Source organism: Pararge aegeria, chromosome 23 (assembly GCF_905163445.1).
Source record: "Pararge aegeria chromosome 23, ilParAegt1.1, whole genome shotgun sequence".
NCBI lineage: Eukaryota > Metazoa > Arthropoda > Insecta > Lepidoptera > Nymphalidae > Pararge > Pararge aegeria.
The window spans coordinates 11,651,153-11,678,516 of NC_053202.1; the positions used below are offsets into that span (position 1 = coordinate 11,651,153).

Below are 27,364 nucleotides of genomic sequence, written 5' to 3' on the forward strand. Positions count from 1 at the left end.
TATATAACATTGTGTGTATTCTATATTTACTATTTAGTGTTCTCTACGTTTTTTTTAGTTAATTTTTTTTATTTCTTGTCCAATTATGTGAACCATTAGTTACAATAAACCCGTCATTAGATAACAATTTTGTAGTACAGTCTATTTTTTCTTAATTGTCTTATAATCTAAGCAATCTTTTTGTTACTTTTTATGTAAAGTTTATTTTGAAATTGTTAAGAAAATAATAAAAACGCACCTACATATGTGTTTGTTATTATTTATTTTATCGCACATGTTTATTTGGTATTTTTAAATCATGATTCACAGAAAAGTAATGAAATAATTGTTTACATAATAAAACAAGTGAGAAAAAATAGAGTACTCAATTTTTTCATTTATGAGCACGGAAAAGCGCCATCTAGTGACGGCGACGAGCGAGTAGAGTATCTCAGTATCTTAACGAGATGGCGCTCTTCAGATACCATATAAATCGTAGTTGACTTAAACGCGATCGAATTAGTAAACGTAGGTAGAAAACCTCACATTTAATACTCTGGTGTAAGATCCATAGATTCCATGTGGACGGTGTAAGATTGTAAGAACGCAAGTAGTTAAATCTTATGTTAAAATCCCATTACGAAATTAGTGGCATATACATAGTCTCAAAATACTAATTTAATCTAGAATTTTACGTCTATATTATAACAATACCCCTTATATTATGATATTAGAGGTTAACACGTGAAATAGTCGATTAAATTAATTTGCCTATTAATGTTCTGAGGGTTAAGCATAGACCCACCACGCTGGGCCAATGCAGGCAGGCGGTCGCCACGAAACTAATTTAATGCGACTAATTTCGAAATCTTAGTTCGACTTTAAAGTCTCTATGTGCCCACTATACCGGAACGATAAATACTTGGCCGTACAGTTTGTTTGTTAATGTGAAAACTAGTCCCTGTCTAAGAATTCAGCCAATTAAAAAATTAGGTATAAATTTACCCAAAAGCCCTTTTTTTTACCCAATATTAAAATACAAAACAATCCCCAATTTAGAAAGTATAAATTATAGAACGGTCCTAAATTTAGAAATTATAATTTCCCAAAATGGTCTCTAATTAAGAAATTATAAATTCACAAATCTCCTACCCGATTCAGATATTATCAATTGTCAAAGTAATAATAAATATCTAGAATTACGCCCCAATTTAGAAATTAAAAATTATTAAAATAGCTCTCCAGTTTAGATTATATTATGAATTTTGAAATGAAGCTCCCAATTTAGAAATTATGAACTCCCAAAACTGGTCCCCGATTTTTATGAATGTAGGTTATTTTAATAATAATATAAAAAAGGGTACTAAGACTTTCTTGAAAAAAAAAATACGAGTAGGGAATCAGCACTTATCCCACTCTCGTATGAGAAAGGGCCTGTTGCCCAGCAGTGGGAATAGGCCGATGCTTGTGATGAATAAGGATTTCAAGATATGAATGAGCGTAGATAAAAAATATTACAAATATGGCCTTCCTACGCAATCGTCTTAGTTAATTCATATGTACATTGTTATTCGGGCAACGTCGGTCTTTCGCCGACACCCCCCGCTAGATCGTAGACCGCTTGAGACACCTCGGCCGCCAATTTGTCTGCAGACTGAAACAAATATTTTAAATTAATTAAACAAATATTGCCATGGATGAGGATTGAAGGTACTCATAATATTATAATTATGATTACCCGCTAATCTTAACTAGAAGTAAATGCAAATAGTTGGTAAGGAAAAAAAAAAGAAAGTAAAATAATTATTAGTCATGTAGAATTACTTACAAAAAAAGTTGTTGGAATGGTATATCTTAAGCTAATATAAAGACAGAAAATGACGAGGGGAAAAAAGATAGTAATAGAAAAAATAAATAAAAAAAAAGCTTAACGTAGTTGTAAAATAAAAATTTTAATCTAAGGTCTTAATAGTTAAGATATTGTTGTACTCTGTATATATATAGAAGATGCAAACAAAACAAAACAAAAAAAAAACCGACCCAGAAGAGTCTTCGATTCGCAATGTCGAATGAAAAAAGGAAGGAACACAATAATAATAAAAAACAAATATTAGAAGAGGTGATAAAATTAAAAAAAAATCATTTATTTCAAGTAGGCCTAATATAAGCACTTTTGAAACGTCAAGTCTATCTGTGTGTAGTGACTCTACCACCGGTTCGGACAGCAGATTGTACCGAGAATAAACCGGCAAGAAACTCAGCAGTTGCTCTTTTCCAACATTAAAAATTTACATTTTACATTTTAACATCCAGAAAGCAGAAATAAGCATGGCGATAGTACGTACTAGTACTAGTGCTGAAGCACCTTTCGATAAGGCATTTAGTTTGTAATAGTGTATAATGTAATTAGTTTTCATTAGTTTACTTATGTGTGGTTTGCTTAAGCTGAATAAAGATTATTATATATTCTATCATTTATTATTTTTCTTTTTTTTTTTTTAATTATTAACAATGCTTAAAAATAAATTAAAAAACACTATTAAAAATTTATAAAAAAAATCTTCCATCCTCTGCTTGCGGGGCTTTTAAATACCCAAGCAACCGGTGGTCAGGGCTCCAGAGTGAGGAACCTCAAGGACTGCCTTCTGTATCCGACCCTTGATCCAACAACCAAGCGAAAGCTTCTTGAGATGTTGGTCGAAGCTTTTCGCGAGAAGACCATTGACTGAAACGACTATCGGAACAACAACGGTCGACTCAACATTCCACATGGCGGTAATATCGTGAGCAAGGTCCAAGTATTTAGATACTTTTTTTTTTTTTATTTTATTATTATTATGGTCCGACGTTATCGCTAAAGTTGCCGGCATAAACTGGATGCAAGTAGCCAAGGATAGAGACCGGTTGTCATCTCTGGAGGCCTTTACCCTCGCATGAGAGGGGTTCTTGCTAGAAATTATATAACACCACATAATAACTATTAATTCTCTTAAACGAAATTTAGAACCACTTGTTATTTCTTTTTCTGTTTTTTTTTTTATTTATTTTCTTTGTATTTAATGTTCTCAGGTAAAATCATAATATTAATCATAGTATTGTAAGCAAGAATTAAAAGGCTTTTTATTTTTATTTTTTTTATTTTATTATTTTTTATTTTTATTATTATTATTATTATTACTTTCCAGGACGAGCCCCGTCACGAAAAGCTGTACCACTACTAAAATGAATTTATTCAAGGTACCAGTATTTGACAACTAAACTTGAGTTTTTCTATTTTATAATAATCATCAACTAGATGATTTCCCAGACTTATAAAATAAAATGACATGAAATTAAAATAAATAAAGTTAGGCAAATAAGGTTAAGGTATAATATGGTATGGTAAGTGAGGTAAGGCAAGGTTAAATAAAAAGATGCCTTACCTCTTGCGTGTCCGCTTCAGCGTATACTCTGACAACGTCTTCGGTACCGGACGGACGGACGAACGATCTCCCGCTGGTGTACTTGGAGACCAGCTCATCTATCCTGCACTGGAGCCCTTCTGGCGACGTGCACTGACGCTCTGCGTCGGCTGTCGATATTGCGTTACGATCCTGAAAGGTACTATAGATTTAAAGTGACCTTCCTATAAGTGTGACTACCTTTTACCATAACCTAATTTTTTTTCAAGTTATTTTTTTAGCTAAACGTTGACCGCCCCCCACTTTTCGTCCTTTACCTACTAAACTAAATATAAATATACTACGACATTAACACGGCGCCACCTAGCTCCAAAATATGCGTAACTTGTGTTATCTGTACTAAGATAGGATGAATATTTTTTTTAAATATAATATACATAAATACTTATATTTACAAAAAAAAAAAAATTATGACAAGTGTTGTGATCCGCAGACAGACGTTAAATGACCACTGTTTAAGTTGTTCAACTGTTACAGTGGTCAATAGACAGTGTATAACAGTGTTACAGTAGGCGTGACCTTGACGCGCGACATTATACTAAACTAAGCAGACTAAGTCATCTTCCATCTTCATCATCATACCAACCCATTACCGGCCCACTACAGAGCACGGCTCACCTCCCACAATGAGAAGGGGTTAAAGGTTTTTGAAGGGGTTTTTGTTTAAAAAAATGTATGGACACTATCTCTATCTATACCCGTCATTATTTGTATCAGGTATGGTGGGTTTGGAAACTTTGGAACAAAGGCGTTGGAGGGCCTGTCTCTTACACTACTTCTTACTCCGTAACAATAAGGTTGACAATCCAGATACACTTAGAAAATGCTCGTTAGCTGTGCGAGTGCCTGGTAAAACGGTACGAACTTGCAGAATAGAATAGAATAGAAAAACTTTATTGCAACACAACACAATAGGAAAAATACAAGGAAAACAGTAATAGTACTTAGTGCTAGGGTGCAAAGGCGGCCTTATCACTAAAAGTGATCTTTTAAAGGCAACCTGAGCGTACGAAGCCGATAAAAAAGTGGAAAGTGGATGGTGCATAAAGTATGTTACAAAAAAAAAAACTAACATGAACATACATACTACATTTACATATTAACTACACAAATACCGATATAAATTTATATATACAGAAGAAGATTACCACTATTTTCACTCGATTCGTTACGTACGCAATGCTCCACCATTTCGCGCGCTCTCGTTTTTTTAATAATATGATTGCTCAGCACCAACAAATTGACATATTTAATATAAGTTTAGCTAAGTTCCTAAATTATATTCAGACAAATGAACTAATATTTTTATAATGTGGATAGCTGTAAGTATACTAAGGATATTCATAAATGCATAAATAAATAAATAAGGCCGTAGTCCACCACGCTAGCCCAGTGCGGATTGGTGAACTCCATACACATTTGTGAACATTATGGAGAACTCTCAGGTATGCAGGTTTCCTCACCGTTGAAGCAAGTCTTGAATGAATTTTAATTGCTTAAAAAGCACATAACTTAGAAAAAATTCGTACCTGCTCCCCCGAAAGTGAAGTCGAAGTCCTACCCACTGGGCTATCACCGCTTTATAAGCAGGCTAAGTAGGAAGGTGCAATCTTTATACTAGATGAACTTTGACAACTCACCTCTACGGTGACCTTGAGCTGTCGACAAGGCAGGTCTGTGTACGCACTCATCCATTGGTGCGCGTTATGTCCTCGCGCACATAGCACGGTCTCAACAAGGAATAAGTCTGATATCGCGTCCCCAACCGTCTCGTTGGTCATATCTATAAAGTTGAGTAGCAGGTCTGCGGCTTTGCGTTCTTCTGTGTCGCTAGAAAAAAAAAGATTAAATATCAAATGACAAATCGATGAACATTTAAACTTAATTTGCCAAATTGCGCAACAAGACAAAATTTGAAAAATCGCAAAAACGGCGGGTCGTTATACGTTTCACGTGTATGTGTGTGCTGTCTTTCTGAGGCGACGTATTTCTCGAAAGGATGAACCGATTTTGATTTATTTTTTTGTTTGTAAGGTGAATTTTTCACCTATGTTTGATAACAATCGGAAAAATATTTATTCCGCCACAAAATGGCCTATATATATATATATATATATATATATATATATATATATATATATAATAATGTTTATTGCAGTTGTAATAAAGACGAAATTGCGTTTCTGTGAAAATACAAGAAACAACATTTAAAGCCGTTACTTCGGGTCTTTAAAATCAAATAATTTCTTCTTCAAATAAACTCTTAAATATCTTTTTAAATGTCACTTATCACTGTAAAAAACATTGGTGACATTAAGAAAAGGTTCGATATATGAACTCGAGAAAAGAGTTATTTACATATATATATATACAACGTGTAACAGAATTACGAAAAAATATTAAAGGATGCTTAAGTATATTTCACAAGGAACCATCCTGTAAATATATTAAGTTAAAAGAAGCATACTTATTTTTCCATACAAACTAATTCAAAACATTCAGTGTTATTTTTGACCACCCTATTGAAGAAAAAAGACCGACACGCTTATAGTATCTAATAAAGTGACTTTATTTTAATTTTGCATGTGATGTTAGGGCTGTATCTGATTTCTTTCAGTTTTAACTACGGCAGTGGTCTACTCAAAAACTATTAGGTTTACGGTTTCACAGATAAGTCCCAGCGACGGTACCTAATGTACTTCTAAATCCTGTGAATTATTGTTTCGCTTTTCATTTACACGTTGTGTAAAGACACACGTTACGTTACAAAGGTACACGTTTTTTTTAATTAATTTAGGTTAATCTTCACTTTAAATATTCGCGACATACCCATCTTCAGCGATTTTCGCGATGACGTTCTTGGCCTCCTTACTGTACACCACGGTACCGTGGCCGTTCGCCTCGAAGTACACCCCGACGTCGTACGACAGCGCCGCGTGGTGCAGATGCTTGACGCCCGTCTTTACGCACGTCACTGGCATTTTCTGTAAACAATGAGCAGTGGCGTGCACAGGGTCTTCGGCCAGGGTATGCATAAAGCAGATATATAGCATAAAATAGAAATATTCCCCTCCAATACGAGCTATATAAAATAATTTGGGTATGCAGTGCTTTTGTGCATGTATGAAATGCACGCCACTGACAATGAGACTGGTTACTAGTGCTTGAATCTATTTCAGTTATTTATGAGCATTTCACCTATGCTATGGAAAATGACATGTATTTTCTAAACCAATCTCTCAAATAGTTGCCTTGGTAGAGTTAAAAATTGTTAACGAGCGAAGCTTTACACCCATTTATGAAGTCCACGCAGACGAATTCGCGGGCAGAAGCTAATGTATAATAAGATGTTAGTGTTAGGATTCACACGAGGCGAAGCTGGGTGCGATAATAGTATAACAAGAGTGTCTCACCAGTTCGTCTGTAATGTATCGTGTAGACGCGCCGTTAGCGTACGCGGTCTGCACGAGGCCTATCCGGAGTCCTTTAGCGTTACAGGCTTTCAGTTGATCCATTATGAAGCTGGCCAAAAGCGTCGCTATACGGTCGCCGTCGAGTAGGTGCATGGTGTCGCTGGAAAGCAAAATAATAATAATAATAATAATTATTATAATAATTATAAAATAATAATAATTAAAAAAAAAAAAAAAATGTGTAAAAACGCATCTAGTACAGCGAGGTTACTATACATTTGATGAATTCCTCAATGACAAGGTAGAATGGAAGCAGCCAGCCTCGCTCTCATCTCCCGCAAGATAGCAAAATGATTGTAAATGTTGATGTTGGAAAAGAGCAACTACTGAGTTTCTTGCCGGCTCTTCTCGGTAGAATCTGCTTTCCGAACCGGTGGTAGAGTCACACAAACATGCATACTTGACGTTTCAAAGTGCTTATAAAGTAGGCCTACTTGAAATAAATGAATTTGAATTTGAATTTAATGAGATTTAAATTTAATATAAAAAAATAATAATCTTTATTTCGGACATTTGTCCATATCGTGTTAGTAAAACAATGTAGTTCAACCTATGTTAGTACTTAACAACTAAAAACAACCTTATTCTATACACAAAATTCCTTAAAAAACTATAAACTATAACAAACTATTTATTTATTTATTTCACATCTTGTTAGACTACTAACTAGATGTACTAACTATTATATATAACTAAATAATTTATGGATAACTATAAGACAAATAAATGAAAGACGACATTAAACATTATAAAAGACATTAATAACTAATATATCGAACCTTTTCTTAAAGTCACCAATGTTTTTTACAGTGATGAGTGACATTTAAAACAGATATTTAATAGTTTATTTTGACGGTTGACGGCCGAGTGGCGCAGTGGGCAGCGACCCTGCTTTCTGAGTCCAAGGTCGTGGGTTCGATTCCCACAGCTGGAAAATGGTTGTGTGATGAACATGAATGTTTTTCAGTGTCTGGGTGTTTATCTGTATATTATAAGTATTTATGTGTATTATATTCATAAAAAAATATTCATCAGCTATGTCAGTACCCATAACACAAGCTACGCTTACTTTGGTGCTAAATGGCAATGAGTGTATTGTTGTAGTATTTAAAAAAGAAATTATTTGATTTTAAAGACCTGAAAGTAAGGGGTTTAAATGTTGTTTCTTGTATTTTCACAGAAACGCAATTTCGTCTTTATTTCAACTACCCATTGAAGGGAATATTATAAACATTATTATATATATAAATATCTTACATTTATTAAGACAATACACACATCGCCATCTAGCCCCAAAGTAAGCGTAGCTTGTTTTATGGGTACTAAGAAAACTGATTTATGAATAATATACATAAAAACTTATAATATGCATAAAAACACCCAGACACTGAAAAACATTCGTGCTCATCACACAAACAATTTCCTGTTGTGGGAATCGAACCCACGGCCTTAGACCCACAAAGTAGGGTCACTGCCCACTGCGCCAATCGGCCGTCAAAATTATATTAATAGAATGTTGAAGACTGGTAGGGTACAATTGGCGGCACGGTTACAATTGCTACGTAATCTGAGTTGGCGTGTGACAAACCGTGATTTGTATGTTTTTTTTTTAATATAACATATTCCACAGCACAAATAGTACATAAAAAAAGAAAAGTATTAAAACAACGTTTATAATTTGGCGGCCTTATCGCTTCATAGCGATTTCTTGCAGGCAGCCAATGGCGAATGCTAACAAATACAGAAAATAGATAATATATATTGGCCGAATGGTGCAGTGGCGCGACCCTGCTTTCTGGGTCCAGGGCTGTGGGTTCCATTCCCACAACTGTAAAATGTTTGTGTAGTGAACATGAATAAAGTTTAGTATTTAGGTGTTTATCTGTATATTATAAGTATTTATGTATAGTTATGTAAGTATTTATGTATTATTTAGACGGCAGATTGGCGCAGCGAGCCTGCTTTCTGAGTTCAAGGCTGTGGGTTCGATTCCAACTAAAAACTAACATGTTTTTCAGTATCTGGGTGTTTATATGTATAGATGTTATAAGTATTTATGTATATTATTCATAAAATTATCCATCTATCTATAGTTATCTTAGTACCTATAACACAAGCTACGCTTACTTTGGAGCTGGATGGCGATGTGTGTACTGTTTTTATATATTTATATTCATTTTAATGAAATGAATAACATATTAATAAAATTATTGACATATTGTCATTTTTAAGAAATCAAATTAGCATGCCAATCGATGGCGATCGCAGCACTATTATATTACTGTACCCACCAACTATGTAAATAAAGATATTGAAATTCATATTTACCAGGCCTCGTTCATGTAGAAGTACACGAGTCGGTCTCCGTCACCATCGACCGAAGCCACCCGCTGTAGCGGCACCAGTTCCATGCCCACCGGGGGCTTCTGTGACACTTTCACGAAGTCCGCGCCGCACTGTGCGGAAATTAACAAAACGATGTATACATACGTGCGAAATACGTGCAACGTCTTTGCGTCCGTTGGGAATAAAAATGTAAACACAGCAAAGTAAGTTAGCCAGTCAGTTAGTTAGTAAGTAAATTATTTAGTTTACTAACTTTCTTAGTTCTTACCAGTTAGTTATTTAATTTAATTAGTTAGTAAGCAAGTTTGTCAGTTAGTAATTTATTTAGTTAGTTAGAGTAAGTTACTAAGTTAGTTAGTTAGTAAGTTAATAGGTTAGTTAGTAAGTAAGTTATTAGGTTAGTTAGTTAGTAAGTAAGTTATTTAGTTAGTTAGTAAGTTATATTACTAACCTTGAACCAGTGGCGTGCGTGCAGGGTATCTAAGTAGGAAGATAATATAAAATGAAATAAATCTTCAGTACGAGTTATAAAAAGCTTAAGGGTAGGCATTGAAAGAGTCTACCCTTAAGTTTTTATAGCTCTTACTAAAGATTTTCTTCATTTCATATCATCTGCGTACCCTGTGCATACCCTCTATGCACGCCACTGCCTTGAACTAACTGACTAACTTTAGAATTAGTTAATTGTAATCAAGTTAGTTAATGAGATAGTTAGTTAGTCTGCAGATTGAACAACAAGTACATAAAACAAACCATTTTATCCGTTGTTTCTCTAAATTATTTAATGTTTATAATGATTTAAATGGTTATATTACTGAGTTAGCTTACTTAAGCTCTTTACACTGTTATTTTCAGGTAAATAACTAATATTGCGAGTAAATTAATTTAAATCACTAAAGACTCTCTTGAGATTATTTACGTACTGAAACGCCACTGTCCCCTCCCCTGCCATGTCCCCCTTTCTCACTATGGCCTCAGTTTTCTTCGCGTCTGCGGTTCACAACAAGGTAGCCTAATGTTTCCCAATTTTGCAACAAGATGGCGCACCTTCTATTCCATACAAGTCGTAGTTAACATTCACGCTATGGAGGGTAGAGGTAAGGAGGATCATCTGTGTATATGAAAAAGTGTCGTCAAAATGTATTAAATTAGGATGGCGCCACATTTGCATCAAGGTAACTCTTAAAAGAAGCGCCAAATATAAATATTGTTAGAGTAGGCTTGAAAAATAAACAAGGAAGTAAGGTTATATTTACCACAATATTTTGTACAACGTAAGTTGTTGAAATTCTCAATAATTAACTACTTTAGTCGATAATGACATTAAATTTTTTAACTCGGCATACTTCAATTCATCTACGATTGCTACATTCATACCATACCCTGTGCATCCACCAGCGCCATTGTGGAGGATTTTTGAACTGTTATTTAGCGCATACAACTGGACACTTTTTCAACTTTTCTCCCATATAAGATGACTCTCCTTACCTCTACCCTCCATAATTCACGCGATCGAACAAGTTGACGGAGAAAGGAAATGTCACTCACATTCAAATTCAATTTCCCTCCATTACCGCCCAGGTTCGAAAGCACCAGATCCAGTTCTCCGTCTAAGCTCTTTTTGATGATGTTCAGTTTCTTTCCGCCGACGCCGTTCGCTCCGTCTACGTGCAGGGTGGCGTTGTACGCGCCGTACACCGGTAACTTTTGACGTATGTTTTTGAACGCGCCTACGATTTTTTCGTAGTACCCTGAAAAGAAAAGAATATTTTTGATTGGGGGTCAGTCGGTATATCACGAAAATGAAACTTAATTTAATTAGGCTTCTTCTCGGTAGAATCTGCCTTCATCCACATCATCATTCAATACCGAATAGGTATGTCCGGTACACTCTCTTATATCGTCGAACCACATCCGAACCAAAATTCAAAATTCAAAAAAAAAAATCTAAAATTCATTCATTTCAAGTAGGCCTTTATAAGCACTTTTGAAACGTCATGTATGTATGTTTGTAGCGACTCTACCACCGGTTCGGAAAGCAGATTCTACCGAGAGGAAGCCGGCAAGAAACTCAGCAGTTGCTCTTTTCCAACATCAACGTTTACAATCAAAACCGGCGGTAGAGTCAGTACAAACCGACATATTTGACGTTTAAAAAATAATAATACTTGATATGACTGTGAGCGCTGTGAATTTAAACAGGAGGTCCTGAATATAATTTCTGAATTTTCTGCGCTCTAGCCTGGTGAGAGGCTTCGGCTGTGGCTACCAACCTTTCAACATAAAAACTTATTAGGGATATGACTACAAGTGGCGTGCACTTCATACACGCACAAAAGCTCTGCCTACCCTAAAATTTTTGTATAACTCATAAATGCGAAGGTTTGTTCAATTTTATGGTATCATCCTTCTTTATGAATACCAATGAACGAATGATGAGTACCATACACCCTAAGAAATTAGTCCGCTACCATCTTCGACTCCATCATCACTTACCACCAGGTGAGCTTGCGGTCAAGGACTAACTTTCAGTGGAATTAAAAAAAAAATACCTTCCTCAGTTGGCGTCCCATAGGTGTTGTCGTTGCGACACTTAACGCAGAAATGTAGTATCGGTGTCGTCACAATCCCGAACTCTTTTGGAGTACCCTTCAGAGCTATAACGCCGTGCACCGCCGCTGCGGCTAGACGGGGACTTGTGTACCTGGTGGGAGACAGAGACCCAGTATTGTATGATATATATATATATATTACGACAATACACACATCGCCACCTAGCCCCAAAGTAAGCGTAGCTTGTGTTATGGGTACTAAGATGACTGATGAATATTTTTATGAATAATATACATAAATACTTAGATATACATATAAACACCCAGACACTGAAAAACATGAATGCTCATCACACAAACATTTTCCAGTCGTGGGAATCGAACCCACGGCCTTGGACTCAGAAAGCAGGGTCGCTGCAAACTGCGCCAACCGGCCGTCGGCTTGATAAAAGACTAAGAAACCGGTAGGTATAAAGTGCATCGTTCGAGTCCATGTAGGACCGCGGTGCATCGATAATGCAGTCGTATTAATATCAAAATACTCACAAACTCAATGTCATGAACATAAATATCTGGCAAATATGAAATAATATATCAAAAGTTAAATAACTTTAGATGCTAAGCTTCAATGGGGCCCACATATAAATAATTTAGCGAACAGATTTAGTTCTACAGCATACGCGGTAAAAAAGATTCGTCATATGACAAACATAGAAACTGCTAGGCTTGTGTATTTTAGTTATTTTCACAGCATGTCCTATGGCATTTTATAATGGGGTTGAGGCCGTAGTCCACCACGCTGGCCCAGTGCGGATCGGTGGTCTCCACACACCTTAGAGATCGTTAGGGCGAACTCTGAGGCATGCAGGTTCCTCACAATGTTTCCCTTCACTGTCGAAGCGAGTGATATTTAAATAGCTTAAATAAAAAACGCACATAACTCCGAAATGAAAAAGAAAGTGGTGCGTGCCGGGGCCCGAACTCTGTCTCCGCGAAAGGAAAGCCGCGGCCTTACCCAATATCACACTATCACATATATCGTGGATTAATAAGAAATACCATGTTTGGTTATGCTATATTGTGTATATATAGATAGTTTCACAGACCTCGTGTCCATTCCAATAAAGACGCTGGCCTTCAGAGACATGTCTGCGTTGACTTCCTTTATGATCTCCCCAGTCGTTGATTCTAAGTCATTGTCGCTGTGAACAAAAGAGGAATCCTTTTAATAATATAAATGCTAAATGTTTGTTTGTTTGTCCTTCTTAACGCCCTAAGTAAACAACTGATTAACTTGATATTTGGCATAGAGTTAGTTGAAACGATAGAGTGACCTAAGCCACTTTTTATCCCAGGAAACAAAGTAAATCCATAGATGGTAATAATATAGCGTTTGTTTGTTTGTCCTTCCTTAACGCCCTAAGTAAGCAACCGATTAACTTGATTTTTGGTATAGAGTTAGTTGAAAGGGCGGAGAGTAATATGGCCACTTTTTACCCCAGGAAACAAACTAAATTCTTACATACTACTAATATAGTGTTTGTTTGTTCGTCTTTCCTTCACGCCTTAAGTATACAACTGAATATTAATTGAAACGACGGAGTGTTATATACCACTTTTACAACAAGAAACGAGGTAAATCCTTACCTACTACTAATATAGTGTTTGTTTGTTTGTCCTTCCTTAACGCCCTAAATAAGCAACCGATTAACTTGATTTTTGGTATAGAGTTAGTTGAAAGGGCGGAGAGTATATATGGCCACTTTTTACCCCAGGAAACAAACTAAATTCTGGCAGAGAGTTAGCTAAAACAATGGAGAGTGACCTAAGCCACTTTTTATCCCAGGAAACAAAGTAAATCCTAACATACTATAATATAGTGTTTGTTTGTTTGTCCTTCCTTAACGCCCTAAGTAAGCAACTGATTAACTTGATTTTTGGTATACAGTTAGTTGAAAGGGCGGAGAGTAATATGGCCACTTTTTACCCCAGGAAACAAACTAAATTCTTACATACTACCAATATAGTGTTTGTTTGTTCGTCTTTCCTTCACGCCTTAAGTATACAACTGAATAACTTGATTTTTGGTATAGAGTTAATTGAAACGACGGAGTGTTATATACCACTTTTACAACAAGAAACAAGGTAAATCCTTACTAATACAGTGTTTGTTTGTTTGTCCTTCCTTAACGCCCTAAATAAGCAACCGATTAACTTGATTTTTGGTATAGAGTTAGTTGAAACGCCGGAATGTGACCTAAACCACTTTTTATACCAGGAAAACCAACTAAATTCTATCATACTACTAATATAGTGTTTGTTTGTTTGTCTTTCCTTCACGCCTTAAGTAAGCAACTGAATAACTTGATTTTTTGTATAGAGTCAGTTGAAAAGGCGGAGAGTAACAAAGGCTAATTTTTATCCTAGGAAACCAGAAGATTTCCACAGGATTTGTCAAAAAAGTAATAAACGCGGGCAACACCAAGTAAAAAATAAATTCGCCACATAGCAGACCAATCTCGTACCTGACATTGGCGAGTCGGGTCGCAACCTCCTCCCAACTCTGCTCCAGCATTTCGCCGTCAGGGTCGATGAGCTTGACCCCGTTGTCGGGCTCCAGGTTGTGCGAGGCTGTTATCATCAGGCCTATCGTGCGGCCTGGATACGGACAAACATAATGAATGCCTTAATGTTATGTACATAAGGATCAAATTATATGTAAAGGCAGCCTAAATTTTGGAACTACCAATGCATAATTCATGTACTCATGATTCCGTAGGTTGCCTGGTAGAGATCGCTTTTATTAGGCCGCCTATTGTACCTTTTATACTTTTTTTCCTAATGCTTTTATTTTTTTATTTGGTGTACAATAAAGTGTATTTCATTTTATTCATTTAATTTCATAAGTTTAAACAATGCGTTAAATTCTATAACAGTGAGATTACCATTCATTCGTTCATTCGTTCATTCGTTCATTCAAATCAACCCATTACCGGTCCACTGAAGGGCACAGGTCTCCCACACATGAAGGGTTTAGACCGTTGTCCACCACGCTGACCCAATGCGGATTGGTGGACTCCACACGCCTATGAGAACATTATAGAGAACTCTCAGGCATGCGGATTTCAGGCACGATGTTTTCCTTCACGGTTAAAGCAAGTGATATTTTCATTGCATAAAATGCACAAAACTTAGAAAGTTTAGTACTAAATTATACTATACTATCTCAGAGTTTTTTTTTTATATATTTAGCTTTACCATTTTTGCAGCGGGATCGAAGTACCGCGAGGAGGCCCATCCGGTAAACGACATGTTCCAACAAGCTGGCCCTGAAAAAAATTATTAAATATAACATTACGCTAAGTGACTTGTAGTGGAATAAAGAAAAAAATCGAACCCTCGTAAAGCCACAACCCAGAGAGATTACCAAAAAAAAAAAAGGAAATTGACTATAACACTTGTACCTACTTATCGTTTATTCAGAAATATGATTTCAGATTGATTTTAGTTATCAAACTGATAATTACAACAACCTATTGTGTTGTTGTAATGTGTGTAGTGTATAACTAAATGCGAACGTTATCTGTACTAATAATAAAAAGCTAAAGATTTCGTTTGTTTGGTTAAACGCGCTAATCTCAGGAAGGCTATATATAGTTCAGGGGTTTCCAACCTTTTTAATTTAACAAAGAATTCAGAAAAATAAAACTGCTCTAACAATGGAATATCCACACAGTTTTAAAGGTGGGTCAAGCCCGTGACACCGCTCCAGGGCGCCGCAGCGTCCAGGTTTGGAAGCCCTGCTATAGGCATCTATCATCATATAACATCCCGATAAAACCAATAGCAGAGGGTCATCAATGAACAATGGTATATGATGGAATTGTTTGTATGTGTATAAGTGTTGAATTTTTGGAAAGGCGGCCAGATTTTAGGGGCAGCCAAATTTTAGGGGCGGTCAATCGTGACAGAAACTTAATTCCTGAATATTCTTTTGGCATGGCGCAGTGAGCAGTTGTCTTGTATGTGGGAGGTACAGAGTTAAATCCCCGGAAGGGACAATTTGGATTTCATAATTTCTAATTTTTATCTGGTCTGTTCTGGTGGACGCTTCAGCCATGGCTAGATACCACTACTGAAAAAGACGTACCGCATTACGATTGAACGTTCCGGTACGTTGTCGCGAAGAAACCGATTAGGGGTACAGTACAATTCTAACTTAAATGCGTCTGCGTGAAGTTAGCAGACGTGCGCTGTTACCCTCCCCGCTACAACGGACACCCAAAATGTGTGTGGTGCGCAACGTCGTGCGCAAACTACGTTACTACAAAGCATTTACGTTTGAATCGCACTGTACCTACGGGTTTAATATAATTACCTTACAGGTTAGCCCGTTACAATCATTGATTCACACGGTGAGATTGCAGTCAAGGGCTAACCTGTTAAATAAAAGAAATAAAAACATAGTTGCAGACAGACATTCAAAGACTGCGTCAATAACCCAGTTATGCATGTGTGTCACGCAATCCTCGGAATATACTCATTATTAGTTTTCGTTATCTAACTGATAATCACGGCGACCTACAATCCATACAATAGGTAGGTATATTCACTCTTTAGATAGTGAAAGCAATTGGATTAAGTGATTACTAAACCAGTCATTAGTACGCTTACATTAAAGCTGCTAATTTGTTAACCTATCACATTACCTTTCGCCATTTTCCTATTTCATGTCCCACAGCAGGGCTAGCACGGGCGGGTGATAAAAATTATATCCCCCGATTATATCCCCTGACCAGAGTAAAATTAACGTGACTGCTAAATCACTGGAACTTCGTTATAAAGTGGGTAAATAACCAAAATTTTGATAACTATAAATTCATATTTGCCAGATATTTTATTAAATTGATTAGGATTTTAAAAATACCCTAATAATTAAAATTAGTTAATAGATAGTTTTGAAGAAACAATTGAAATTATATTTGTTTAATAAACAATGTTCATGACATTGAATTGGTGGGTATTTTAATATGAATACGCATTATCGATACACTACACACGGACTCGAACGACGCAAAGATACCTCCCGGTGTCTTGGTCGTTTATCAACAGTTTCCGAGGCGTGGACAGTAAAAAGGCCACTTAACGTCACAGATGCAATTTCTACCCACTCATTGACGTCACATATCCCTTTGACCCAAGTATGGGAAAATAGTTTGTGAAATGCACATTGCGCGATTTGATCGGTCACAAAAGAAATGATGTAATTTTAGTGCTAGTATAATTAGTTTAAATATGACATTGAATGTACTAGTTTTGAATAATTAACTTAAGTCTGTGAAATATAATACTTTGTAATTGTTGCACGCCCAAAGAGGCAATATACATTGGGACTTACATACATATATAATAAAAAAGGCGACTATGACATTTTTTCTAGAACAGAGTTTCACGTCTTGTCCTGCATCTGAAAAAGCAGTTCTACTTAGAATCTACATCATCATCATCGTCATATCAACATTGAACCCTTTACCGGCCTCCACAGGGCATGAGACTCCTCCCTCAATGAGAATGGGGTTAAGGTTCACCACGCTGGCCCAGCGCAAATTGGTGGACTCCACACGCCTCTGAGAACATTATGGAGAACTCTCAGTCGAGCAGGTTTCCTCATGATATTTTCCTTCACCATTGAAGCAAGTGACATTATAATTGTTTAAAACGCAATTAACTCAAAAGAGGTGCGTGCTGGGATTCGAACTCGACAACCCGAAAGTGATCTCGAAGTCCTACACGTTGTCATACTTATGTAACTAATTTTTTTCTCTTTCCATTTCCGATTTTCGAAAAAAACTAGCAAAATACGTAGGTAGGTCTTTTGCGGATACAGGATTAGTCTGACACTCAGTTATAGCAAAATGACAAGAAGTGGCTTTTATCACCAACACAAAATCGTAACAAAGCTATTTATATACCTAACTCTCTTTGAAACAAGCAATAAATAAGTATTCTGATAAAGAGCCTATATAATATCTATAAAAGCTAAGTGCTTGGACGCTTGCCAATATATTTTGGAAGTATTTTGGCCTGTTACTGAATTTGTATGCATGGCAACCATTGTTAAACTGTTTTCGATTTTGAACACTATCTATCCACAATATTATTTAAAAGTATTGGGGTCATTGCGTAGCTGTACATTATAAGTTATATCAAAAAACTGTATCTATTGAGGGGTCTCTGATCTGTAATCAATTTCGTTTTTACATTTGTCTCTTTGTTGGTTTTTTTGATCGCACAAAAAAACGCTTATCTAATTGAAATTTGCTTTTGCATTTTAGAAGTTTAAAATACTTATATTTATATGCTAAACTTAAACCAAAATTTATTGCAGAAATTACTAAAAGGTAGCAAACCTATCTCGTTTTGAAGGGAGACTCCCTTTCATAATAAGAATGTTTCCGTCCACCATGCTGGTCAAGTGCTGAATATTACGAACAACTCTTAGTTTCCGGATTACTTCGGCATTAAACAAAGTGATATTTGTTCTGTGAATTGATTTGTATCACACTGAAATGAAGGCTGAAGTCCTAGCGATTCTGCTATCACTGCTTTTAATAGACAAGGGTTTTAATGATAATATTTTAATTGCTTAAAGCTCACATAACTTAGAAAAGTTAGATGCATGCTGGGATTCAAACTCTGTTCCCGTAAAGTGAATTGAAGCAATAACTGCTAAGTTTTCCTTGCCTATATGTTATTAATTATACAGTGTAATTATAGTAAGAAAATATAATATGTACATTTCATATGGATTGCAGAATGAGCAAAGTGTTACAAGAAATCTAGTTCTAGCAGAGATATCAGTTGTGACTACAACTATTAATTATGACCCAAAACACCCTCATTGAAGTCCCACTGCTGGACACAGGCATCCTCTTGCATAGGAGCAAGGCTTTAGAGCATATAACCACCATGCTGCTCCAATGCCACAGGGACCAACAGGAACTGCCAATTTTGTAACTCTGAACTAGAGGATTCATTCACAGTAAAACGCTTATAAAGTTATGGCCACATGCAGCATTTGAGCCCATGAGCTTATAATCAGAAGTTTGACAGTAACCACTTGTCTAAAAATGTGACTGCAATAATTTGAACGTTAGAAGCAAAAATAAACTTGCAGTGCAGTACACTAGACTACACAAAATAAGCAATTCATTTAAAGGAAATTGTATACAATTTTACAATAAATTACCGGTTGATATCTTAGGGATGTCACTAAAGAAGTTCAAAGTTTGTATTAAGCGAAAGCTTATAGAAAAGTCCTATTATAGTATAAAGGATTACGTAAACGATAAAAAAAGCTTGGGTGTAAACAATTGCTCTAACCAGGTTGCTTCTTAAATATTTTCTAATGACAATGTGAGATGGTGATAACAAAAAGAACACCCGGCTAAGTTTGTTGTGGGCTTCTTCTTAGACCAGGGCGCGATTGGAACCCTCGTAGCTTTAGTTTTAAGTTTAAGATTGTAGTTATCGCCATCACTACTCACTGCTATGTACACATTTTGTATATAATAATGCATCAAAAGTGCCATCTATGTGCCTATTTGAATAAAGAAAACTTTGACTTTGACTATTTCTGTGAATGAATATCCAGCAAAAAATATTTATTTAATTGAACTAACAGAGGCAGATTCTTGCATAAATACTTTGTTCAATAAAAACATAGTTAACCACTTTCAAAACACATTACCTAATTATGAATTGCATGCTAGTTCATACGAATAATAAGTACAGGTTAATATCAACATTCCTCATTAATTCCAATGTCAGAGTTGCATTCGCAATTAAGCTTAGCAAGGTCTTTTTACGGCCGTATAACAACGATTGTTGATACTCTTTTTGCGTGTAGAGAAAAAGCTTGAATGGAATTGTATATCACTTGTTATTTAACAAGGTGTCATCGACCATAATCTCGGCTACTTCCCGTTATAAATTGTCCTACACTTACTAGTAAATGACTCACGATTTGGCTGAACGAAAAAGGCAAACGTATCCTTCGCAGTCGGTAGTACCGCTTAGGTGACACGTAAGAACACTTAAGAATTAAAGGTTACTATCTAATTTCGTAATTTTTATAGCTATTTAAGGTATTGGGAAAACCCTATAATGACTATTAGGCAAGGGTATAGAACGCTGCACTTACTTAGTTCGGAATCCGGCTGTACCGTATTCAATGAATACGTCCGTTGTTTTTGGGTGCATCTCTCTGGCGAACGCGTATACGACTCGAAGGCTACTCGGCGGCATTCTGGTTGGCGAAATTATTTTATAGGCCGCTAATTCAGATACAATCACTTGGAATCAACAAACCAGATTTCCACATTCCCGCTTTGACAGCGGCGAGTTATGACTATTTTTGTAATGTTAAATGTCAAAATGTCAGTCGATAAAAAGCTAACCAACCGTTTTTAAATGTAGTATAAAGTTTGTAAATTTAGTTGGAATATCTTGACCTCTGAATTTGGTCGAGTAGTGTTAACGTTTCTTTTTGTTTGACGTTTGTTTTGCGTAGTAATAATGCTATTGCAAGCTAGATGGCGCAGTTAAAAGCTATTTTAAGACTGATCCAATTTTATTCTCGTGCAAACTTTTCAATGCTAGTCAACTATTCATCAAAAGAGGGCAGTAAGATAAGAAAAGTACTTAATTAAAGGATACTACATGGTGATCCTATAAAGGGACTTCAAATGAAAAAAAAAAAAAAATATCCCATGCATGTTCCACGATTCTTTTATATTTTTAATGTGACTTTTATAAAATAGAGATGTACATTTTTTTTTTTTTAAGTATTTCATACTTTTTATTCTGTGATAATGACAATTATTATGGATAAGTGTACTATAAGAGATAGGTATGTATTGTCATAACACTTACACAACATGGATTTTTTTTGGTGGTAAGTGAAAATTTTAAATAGGATGAAGTCGAATTTTCTTAAACCTACACTGGTTTCACCACTAGAAACTCATTTATTAACTAAGATCTCTAAGCCTCTCTCTTCTTCTTTTCCTTTTTTGGCTTTTAGGTGTGCCAAATCGGCACGTTGTACTTCGCCAATGTCACGTATACTTGGAAGATCCACAAAGGTGACTGTCAAAAGGTAAACATTATATAACAATAGCACTATACTTTTTATAAATATTAGTATTCCAAAATACGGCGTTCGTAATGGAGTGTGGTCTTTGGTTAGTGTTATAAGCCTCTCTCAATACACAGTAAGTCTACTTTATAAGCCGTGTTCAAACTTCAACTAAAAATTGCCTGCTTTTAGTGACTCTACCACCGGTCCAGAAGGCATTCTGCCAAGACGGCAAGAAACTTAGAAAAATGCTCTTTTCATAGGAAGTTTTTTATAGCAACAACTTGACAGCCATTAGTAATTAATTTTAGCGTTGTACGAGCGGCGAGGGCATCAGCTTGGGGAGCAAGTTTGATTTCCGGACACAGCTCAAACTTATCGGAGTTATGAATGAACGAATGAATGAATTAATGAATAAATATATTTTATTGCACACCACAAAAACTATATGAAAAAGAAAAGTGTAACAAAACAACGTACTTATACAATTTGGCGGCCGCATACCGATTCCTCCCAGGCAACAAATGGCGAAGAAAACAAAAAGGTACCTACATAAATTAATAAGGTGGTGCATATAACATATACCCATTAAATAAATATTTCAGTAGGTACTTAAATAAATATTTATAACTAGCCGTCACCCGCGACTTCGTCTGCGTTTGTTTTTGTTTTTCGAATGGCATGTGGCACTCAATTTAGGTGTAATTCTACTGTAATTAGTAATAATAATTAATATAATAATAAATATATATACTACGACAATACACACATCGCCATCTAGCCCCAAAGTAAGCGTAGCTTGTGTTATGGGTACTAAGATAGCTGTTGAAATTTTTTTTTTTTATTCATATAATACACATAAATACTTATAATATAAACACCCAGACACTGAAAAACAATCATGTTCATCACACAAACATTTTCCAGTTGTGGGAATCGAACCCACGGCCTAGGACACAGAAAGCAGGGTCGCTGCCCACTGCGCCAGTCAGCCGTCAAAGAGTTATGTGCTTTGTTTAATTTAAACAATTAAAATATAACTTGCATCGGTAGAGCATTATGTGACAGAGCTCGTCCGGGGAAGTACCTACTACCATGCTTATTTCGGTGGAAGAAATCGTTCTGGTCTGAAGGACGTAGTTTATTTATTTTATTTATTTATTTTTATTAGGACTACCAACAAAATTACATGTATTATAGTTATGAATAAAGCTAGCCTTAGGTTACAAATGACACATAATTTCACTTATAGGTAGTCACAGCATGCACTGGTTAGTATGTACGATAACTCAATTTTATGCAAGCATTATTAAAAGATATGTAAATTTATAATAATAAAATTTAAACAGAAAGCTTCATAAGTGCCTGTGATAGGCCTACACGAATAAAGAAATTTTGAATTTAAATTTGAAATAGAAACTTACATTACCAATGTTAATATTTTAGGAACTTAGAATACAAAGTTGAGGTACCTAATTATCAGATTACGAGTCACCTTCTAGCGAAGTGCCAAAAGTTGCCGGTGTAATGATATATTACGAAAATTAAGCTCAATTTGCTGTACCTACTTACTCCACGAAAAGCAGGAGAATCTGTATGTTGTAATTTATAATTGTTTCAATCCTTATACTCCACGCCGAACAGATCTTCGGCAATGTACCCTCTACGCTACGCTCCGACACCGGAGCATCATATTCTGTCTTTCTTATACTGTGTTCTGTTCAATCCAGCTATTCCTCCATATCTGAAAGAAGGGTTTGAGTTTCTGAGTGATTATCACTGTCGCTCTCTCCGTTCTGAAGATAACCTTGTCCTAAAAATTCCTTCCCATAGTACTTCTTTCTATTCTAAATCCTTTTCAGTTGAAGCTGTCCGACTATGGAACTCTCTCCCCTTTCAAATTAGGCGCGCACAGTCACTACTACTAGAAAAACTTCGTATGTCCTACTACAGCGACTTTCAAAAGACATAATTAATGCCTTCATTCAACATTAATTATTCTCGTAATTCTTTTAATATCAACATCACTTAGTTAATTCCTAACAGAGTATAAATCAGGCGCTGTACATACGCATCAGTCGCCACGCTCTACTGGCTCCCACCAACTAATTAGTAATTAGTGGAACTAAAATAAATGTCCCCTGATATACTCTAGTGGACGAGCGGGCGTAATCAAAGGCTGAAAAGCTTGTAATGGAGAATTAATTGTTATTTATGTCAACTCTGTTATGAAAGTACCTATTGCAACACTATTGAAGCACTAATTGAGGTTTTAAAGCTAACCATTCGCAGATAAATAAAATCGGTGGGTAGAACTCCGGTTTTCGGGCAGAGTTCGAATCTCAGTACCTCTAACTTTTCTAAGTTACGTTCGTTTCTTCCGCCTCACCTACGCCTAAGATTGTTGGGCAGAGGGTGGCACGTTGCAGGACGTGTTCTTTACGTGCACTGCGAGGTGTTGCTCAAAAAATACATATATAAACATATAAATATATATATATATATATATATATATGTATATATATGTATGTATTTTTTACGCTTCACAAGCCTATGCCTGTTATAGGCCTACAAGAAAGAAGAATTTTTGAGACCTATTGTATGAGCGTTCTGTAAATGTTTAACAAGAACAATCTGTCTAGGTAAAATCTAAATCTGTGGAAGAGTCACTACAAACAGGCAGACTTGGCGTATAGAATGTCTGTCTGTGAATTGTCATCATCATCGTATTAACACGTTACCGGCCCAACACACTACAAGGCACGGGTCGCCTCCCACAATGAGAAGTGGTTAAGGCCGTCTCACCACGCTGGCCCATCGCAGATTGGTGGACTCTACACACCTTCGAGAACATTATGGAGAACTCTCAGGCATGCAGGTTACCTCACGATGTTTTCTATAACCGTTGAAGCAAGTGATATTTTAATTGCGTGCTGTGATTCGACCTCGGTCCCTGGAAAGTGAAACCGTAGTCCTAACCACCGCTTTGCAACATCATAAACAAAATTAATTTAAAGGAAAAGGGGTAAATACATAAATAATGAAGAATAATGAAGAGAATGCCCCATTAGGTGGACGTCCACTGCTGGATATAAATCGAAATCAACTAACCGGGAGGTATCTTTGCATCGTTCGAGTCCATGTAGGACTGAAGTTTGACGATAATGCAGTCTTATTTATATCAATACTAGCGTACCCAGTCCGCTTCGCCGGGCTAGATTTTTCTTTATTTTATTTAAACAACAAACTTACATCATTAAATTTTTAATTTAAGTCTCATAATATATTAAATCATTTATTTCTCTCCGTATTCATTCTCTTCTCGAGCGGGTGAAGATCATTATCTACACCCATGTACATCCAACAATAGAATATCATCATTGTAAATAAAAGCTGTATTCGACAGTTTGACAGTTCAAAAATACGAGTGCTTCAAATCGTCACCAAACTTTACAGGATTACTCGCCAGGTCAATCCGGAGATTCCCTGAAAGTTTCATTTAAATCGGTCCAGCCGTTTCGGAGCCTATACGGAAGATACCCACACCATTTCTCTTTTATATAATATATAGAAGATAGATATCCGTCAATTCAATGTCATGAACATTGGTTGTTAATCACTTATTAATAATTATTAGCGTATTTGTGAATATCCTAATCAATTTAATAAGATATCCGGCAAATAGCAATTTATAGTTATCAAAAGTTTAATTATTTTACCCACTTTATAAATTTACTGTAACAAAATGTAAATGCAGCGTCCATACTGTCGTTCAATCCAATTTGTTGAGAAAAACTTTTTTTCTTCTTCTACAACATACAAAGTAGATATGTATATTAATAGTCCATATTAATTACTCAGAATACCGTCAGACGCGACGAAGTGGTTTAAATGGCGGATAGTCGTAAATCAGCCCGCCACGCTTCGCCTGCTGCCAGATGGATACGGTTTGCGCGGCGCACTTGCGCTAAATACTCCACAGATTAAACATACATGGTTAAAATAGCGGGGCCTTCATAGCTCATAAATTAAGTACAACTTTTTAAAAATTTATCATTAATTTGTTCAAAAAGAATTTTAGAATTTAAACTACCGTGAGTAAAGTTCATTGAACCCCGACGCAACAGGGTGATATAAATTTGACAAGTTTTTTTTTTTAATTTTCTTTTTTCAAATTTCTTTATAATAGGTGCTTATATTTATATATTAACAGTTACAGTTTTTGAGAAAGAACATCCCTGTTTCTGCGATTTGATACGTTAACTCTGTTCTTTCTTATAACATTAGTAAACTAAAACTATGTGACAAATAAAAAAAAGGGATTTATATTGGTACTCTTATTATAGCGCTTATGTATTATTGAACCGCTTGAGGTCACTTAGGATACTACGACAATACACACATCGCCATCTAGCCCCAAAGTAAGCGTAGCTTGTGTTATAGATGGAGTTAACCAATATGGGATTTCAACGCGGTACTGTTTCGTATTTGTGACTTAGGCTCGTAGGGGGACGCCTCGAGACGCCCGAAAAAGAACTCATGGTCCAGGCGGAGCCTACCGAAGCGGGGACACTCGGAACGGGGATCTCATATGAAGGCTCAGAGTCACTCAGCGGGCGAGAGAGCTAGTAGTATCCGTAGGAGAACTAGAGTTACATCCATAGCTCAGCGATAATCAGGGTGTGAAGGAAGGACAAACAAAGATGATGTCTTTCGCATTCATCATCATCATCATCATATAAACTCATTACTCAGTACAGGACACGGGTCTCCTCCCACAAAAGAAGGGGTTAAGGCCGTAGTCCACCATGCTGGCCCAGTGCGGATTGATGGACTTCACACACCTTTGGGTACATTATGGAGAACTCTCAGGCATGCAGGTTTTTGAAGCAAGATATTTAAATTGTTTAAAACGCACATTACTTAGAAAAGTGAGCGGTGCGTGCTTGGATTCCAACTCGGCCCCCCGAAAGTGAAGTCGAAGTCCTACCCACTGGGCTATCACCGCATAAGTTAGGATAGAATCATTTTGATAGACAAACCTACAACCAAAATTCCTATTTTATATATCTACGAGTTTTAAATTGGAATAGGTACTTATCTAGATATTGGAATAGCGGGAAATATTAAGTTTTTACGCCATACATTATCTATAAGCTATTACGTTATCTGTTAACCGTTTTGTAATATCAATTTGTAATTTGTATCCATAATGGAAATTCGTATACGTACCCAATAATCAAAGAATAAGAACGTACAGAAACCGTGTACACGACCAATATTGAAGCATCAAAAACCACTCCACTTTAGTAGTGTTTCTCGAACAGGTCACTTTATTCCATTTAGCAGTTGACAGTAGGTAACCTAAATATAAAAAAAAAAAAAAAAAAAAAAAAATGGGATATTTACCACAAATGGGGTAAATGGGAAAAAGTTTTAAATGATCTGGCAACATTCCGCGGGTGTGAAAAGAGGCGTACGGGCATTTTCATTGTCAAAGTCTAAGTCTAAGTCAAAAATATCTTCATTCAAGTAGGCCCATAGATGGCACTTTTGATGCGTACATTACATGAGAAATGTGTACACGGTAGTCAGATGGCGATAACCATATTCCTAAACTTAAAACTAAAGCTACGAGGGTTCCAAACGCGTCTTGGCCTGAGAAGAAGCCCACAACAAACTTAGCCAGGTGTTTTTGTTTGTTATCACATTGTCATTTACAATTATATATACATACCTAACACGATAGGTAGGTATATATAATTGCCTTGTATAGGATACTTTTGTTTTTTGATTGATTGATTGATGATTGATTGCCACTTGTGCGCCAATGCTCTGAGAGTTGATGAAGCTGTGATTGCAATCAAGGGCTAACTAGTAGGTATTGTAATAAAATACAAAAAAAAAGATTTTTTTGTATCTATACTTACTTATAATAAAACTGTAACTGGAAGATTTCTGTACATTTAATATATTTTTAAAATTTTGACCGAATGCTATATAATCGATACTGATTCCAAAACAGATTTTTATTTCATTTTTTTCTGTCTGTCTGTCTGTCTACTCGGGCATCACGCGAAAAGTACTGAACGGATTTAAATTAAATTTGGTATAGTGGTAGCTGATATTCCGGGTCAACATATAGGATACCTTTTATCCCGATAAACAATAAGTTTCCTCCGGGAAACGGGATGAAAATTTTTATTAATTTTACTTCATAGCTCCGTTAAATTTGAACCGATTTTAATAATTCTTTTTTAATTTAATAGCGAATACTATCAAACATGTAGTGTCGAATTTTAATGAAAATCTGATATATGTTGTCGGAGATATTGGACATAACTCTTCACAAATAACACCAAGTAGCAAAGCATATGGGACAACGATCGAATGCATGCGTACCATGCCACTTCA

At 36.0% G+C, this 27,364-nt stretch overlaps 1 protein-coding gene across 1 annotated transcript; it reads right to left on the minus strand.

Moving 5' to 3' along the window:
* Positions 1-284: 284 nt before the first annotated feature.
* LOC120634337 (phosphoacetylglucosamine mutase) lies at positions 285-20,204 on the minus strand. Its single transcript, XM_039904847.1, has 12 exons — positions 20,015-20,204; positions 15,070-15,140; positions 14,337-14,469; positions 12,918-13,013; positions 11,812-11,963; positions 10,808-11,010; positions 9,242-9,369; positions 6,854-7,013; positions 6,270-6,424; positions 5,081-5,270; positions 3,402-3,572; positions 285-1,633 (listed from the first exon to the last, which is right to left on the minus strand). Exons 1-12 carry the CDS (start codon positions 20,116-20,118, stop codon positions 1,547-1,549), a joined length of 1,650 nt encoding a protein of 549 aa, XP_039760781.1. The 5' UTR covers positions 20,119-20,204; the 3' UTR covers positions 285-1,546.
* Positions 20,205-27,364: the final 7,160 nt, after the last annotated feature.

Bases quoted from the DNA above. Each gene is read 5' to 3' on its own strand.
- LOC120634337 (XM_039904847.1), bottom strand. From the start codon at position 20,118: ATGCCGCCGAGTAGCCTTCGAGTCGTATACGCGTTCGCCAGAGAGATG. The intron at 11,011-11,811 runs GTATTTTTTTTT...TTTTCTTTTCAG, and splicing joins TGGGACGCCAACTGAGGAAG to GGTACTACGAAAAAATCGTA. The intron at 6,425-6,853 runs GTGAGACACTCT...CATTGTTTACAG, and splicing joins GATACATTACAGACGAACTG to AAAATGCCAGTGACGTGCGT.